Genomic DNA, 4094 nt, shown 5'->3' on the forward strand with positions numbered 1-4094 from the left:
TAGAGTGCTATGGTGTCACGGCTCACAGCAACCTCCAACTTCTGGGCTCAAGCGATTCTCTTGCCTCAGCCTCCCATGTAGCTGGGACTACAGGCACCCGCCACAATGCCTGACTATTTTTTGGTTGTAGTTGTCCTTATTGTTTGGCAGGCCCAGGGTAGATTCGAACCTGCCGGTTCTGGAGTATGTGGCTGGCGCCTTAGCTGCTTGAGCTACAGGCGCTGAGCCTGGAGACTTGTTTTGACTGTTCCAGCTTGGTGGTTTAAAAACATCAGACTGGCACACAAGTCTCTAGTTTCCCATGTCTCCATCACTCCCTACCACATAGCACCCTTAACACTTCCATTTATGCCACTACAGGCCCCTGCAGGCATTTGAGTTTACACCTCCCTCTGGCCCAGATCCTTTAACTAGCTAAGATTTGCATAGTATGCCTTACGTTTCTAAATTTGAAGCAAGGCACTGAAATCAGACAGATCTAGCTTCAAATCCTGATTTGGCTATCATATGTGGTATATTACCTTGGCTAAGTTATTCCTCTCTCTGATCTTAGTTTCCACACCTATAAAATGGGGGTCAAAATATATACCTGCAAGGTTATTGCATGGATTAAAAATAATATGTACAAAGCACCCAGGAGGAAGTAGGAGGTCACTAAACAGAAGTAATTAGTAGTAGTGGTAGCAGCGATAGTTGTATAAGCCCAATGTGGATACCATGCATTATGATTCTTCCCATTTTATGACAAAATGGAGGATCTGAGACATGTAGAGCCTTCCCCAAGGTTACACAGTGGTGGAGTGAGGACTCAAACCCATGTTCTCTAGCTCTAGATCTGCACCGTCCACTAGAATCTTCTGTGAGGACACAGGTATTACATAGCTGTGTTGCTCATCTGGTAGCCACTATCCACAAGTGGCTACTGAGCACTGGAAACATGGCTGGTTCAAGTTGAGGTGTGCTGTGTAAAACACACACCTGCTTTTAAAGATATACTACAAAAGAAAAAAAAAAAAGAGTATAAAACATCTAATTAGGGCTGCGCCTGTGGCTCAGTGAGCAGGGCACCGGCCCCATATACCGAAGGTGGTAGGTTCAAACCTGGCCCCAGCCAAACTGCAACAAGAAAATAGCTGGGTGTTGCCACGGGCGCCTATAGTCCCAGCTACTCAGGAGCTGAGGCAAGAGAATCACCTAAGCCCAAGAGCTGGAAGTTGCTGTGAGCTGTGATGCCACAGCATTCTACCAAAGGTGACAAAGTGAGATTCTGTCTCTTAAAAAAAAAACAAAAACAAAAACAAACAGGCTCGGCACCTGTGGCTCAAGCATCTAAGGTGTCAGCCACATATACCTGAGGTGGCGGGTTCAAATCCAGCCTGGGCCCACCAAACAACAATGACGGCTGCAACTAAAAAATAGCCAGGCATTGTGGTAGGTGCCTATAGTCCCAGCTACTTGGGAGGCAGAGGCAGGAGAATCGCTTGAGCCCAGGAGTTGGAGGTTGTGTGAGCTGTGATGCCACGGCACTCTACCCAGGGTGACAGCTTGAGGCTCTGTCTCAAAAAAAAAAAAAAATCTAATTAAATTTTTGTTAATTATGTTGAAATAATAACATTTTAAGTCCAGGAACAGTGGCTCATGCCTGTAATTTTAGCACTCTGGAAGGCTGAGGCAAGTGGTGGCTTGAGCTCAGGAGTTTAAGACCAGCCTAAGAAAGAATAAGACCCTGTCTCTACTAAAAATAGAAAAAACTAGCTGAGCATTGTGGCAGGCACCTATAATTACAGCTACCTGGGAAGATGAGGATTGCCTGAGCTCAAGAGTTTGGGTTGAAGTGAGCTATGATAATGCCATGGCACTCTACCCAGGATAACAGAGTGAGATTCTATCTCAAAGAAAAAAAGAAGGAAAGAAAGAAATAATAACATTTTAGAAATATTGGGTTTATATTGGGTTTGTATATATATGTATATTTATATACATATATAATAATATATATACATATATATGTATATGTATATATATATATCTCATTAAGATTAATTTCACCTGGTTCTTTTTATTTATTTATTTATTTTTAAAGAGTCAGAGTCTCACTTTGTTGCCCTGGGTAGAGTGCTGTGGCGTCACAGCTCACAGAAACCTCCAACTCCTGGGCGTGTGTGATTCTCTTGCCTCAGCCTCCTGAGTAGCTGGGACTACATGAGCCCGCCACAATGCCTGGCTATTTTTTTGTTGCAGTTTGGCTAGGGCTGGGTTTGAACCCGCCACCCTCGGTATATGGGGCCAGCACCCTACTCACTGAGCCACAAGTGCCACCCTTCTTTTTACTTTTTAACATGTGGCTACTAGAAAAAATTTACTTCCATAACTCACATTGTATTTCTACCGGACAGTGGAGCTTTAGAACTTCTCCGATAGAACAACACCTGAGATAAAGAACTTAATTTTTTGTTTAAAATAAGGGGAATTTGGTGATATAAAAATAGTCTGAGAAAGAATGTACCCACCAGAAAGAAATCTCAGGACCTTCCTTCGAGCTCAGTGACTCCTGAGAGAGGTGTGACTCGCCCCATCTCACAGAAGTGAGCAGCATGCACAGCTGGAACCAAGCCCAAGACTCCTCAGCCTTATTCCACCACTTGTTCCACCATTCAAGAGTACCTACTGGGATGTGGACATCAGTACTTTTACTTGGGCCCCTGGAACCCTGGGATAACACACGTTCAGTCTGAGGCCAGTAACCTTGAGAAGGTGGTATCCTCTGGGAGAGTTTCCTGAGCCAAAACCCAAGCTGCAGCTGACATTGCCTGGAGCCTACTCAGGTGGAGAAGCCCTCCACGGTCACCTCAGGGCTGCATTACTTGGAGGGGTGGCTCTTGTTGTAGATGAGGAAATCTGAGATGTCGTGCCACACGTTGCTGTCCTGGTAGAGGTAGGTCATGGAGGACTGCAACGAGGGCTGCAGTGTGGGCCGGTGATACTCAAAGAGCCACAGGACCAGCCCCCACACCACTGCGGTTAACATCGGGAATGGGTCCCACTTTGGCTCAGGGATGTAGCCCTTCTCCACACCCAAGCGGCACAGGGCAAAGAGGACACGTGACAACAGGTACATGTTGATCTGCAGGGAGAGGATAATAGGGATTACTGGTGGGTGGCACCACCTGGAACCTTCTTCCCACCCATTCCCATGCGCTGATCAGTGTTCTTCCAAGTTGATATGCCAAGAAAGCTTGAGGTATATGTAGCAGACATTTATTTACTTTTTTGTTGAAACAGAGTCTCACTCTGTCGCCCTGGGTAGAGTGCTGTAGCATCATCATAGCTCACGACAATCTCAAACTCTTGGGGTCAAGTGATCCTCCTGCCTCTCAAGTAGATGGGACTACAGAAGCCTGACACCACACCTGACTTGACTCCCCTTCTCTTCCTTTCCCTGCCCTTCCTTTCCTTTCCTTTTCTTTTTTTGTCTTAGACAGAGTCTCAACTCTGTCACCCTGGATAGTGCCATGACAACATAGCTCACAGTAAAATAGCTTATGACAACCTCAAACTCTTGGGCTTAAGTGATCCTCTTGCCTCAGCCTCGAGTAGCTAGGGTTATAGGCACCTGCCACAATATCTCGCTAGTTTTTTCTATTTTTATTCATTCATTTATTTGTTTGTTTATTTATTTTGGAGCGGGGTCTCACTTTCTTACCCCTGGTAGAGTGCTGTAGCATCATCATAGCTCATGGCAACCTCGAACTCCTGGGCTCAAGTGATCCTCCTGCCTCAGCCTTCCAAATAGCTGGGACTACAGGTACTCGCCAAAACGATGGGCTATTTTTTTTTTTTTTTGAGACAGAGCCTCAAGCTGTTCCCCTGGGTAGAGTTCCGTGGCATCACAGCTCACAGCAACCTCCAACTCCTGGGCTCAAGCGAGGCTCCTGCCTCAGCCTCCCAAGTAGCTGGGACCACAGGCGTACACCACAATGCCCAGCTATTTTTTGGTTGCAGCTATCATTGTTGTTTGGCAGGATTCGAACCTGCCACCTTAGGTGTATGTGGCTGGCACCTTAGCCACTTGAGCCACAGGCGCCGAGCCTGTT

At 46.2% G+C, this 4094-nt stretch overlaps 1 protein-coding gene across 1 annotated transcript in view; it reads right to left on the reverse strand.

Annotated features, from left to right (window-relative positions):
* Nucleotides 1–2675: 2675 nt before the first annotated feature.
* PXMP4 (peroxisomal membrane protein 4) overlaps nucleotides 2676–4094 on the reverse strand; it is a 12914-nt gene continuing 11495 nt past the window's right edge. The window contains exon 4 of the mRNA XM_003788105.3: nucleotides 2676–3124. Within this exon, the coding sequence (XP_003788153.1) occupies nucleotides 2861–3124 (264 nt within the window). The 3' untranslated portion in view covers nucleotides 2676–2860. The remainder of the gene's footprint in view (nucleotides 3125–4094) is intronic.

This window comes from Otolemur garnettii, unplaced genomic scaffold, assembly GCF_000181295.1.
Source record: "Otolemur garnettii isolate 467f Iridium unplaced genomic scaffold, OtoGar3 scaffold00025, whole genome shotgun sequence".
Lineage (NCBI taxonomy): Eukaryota > Metazoa > Chordata > Mammalia > Primates > Galagidae > Otolemur > Otolemur garnettii.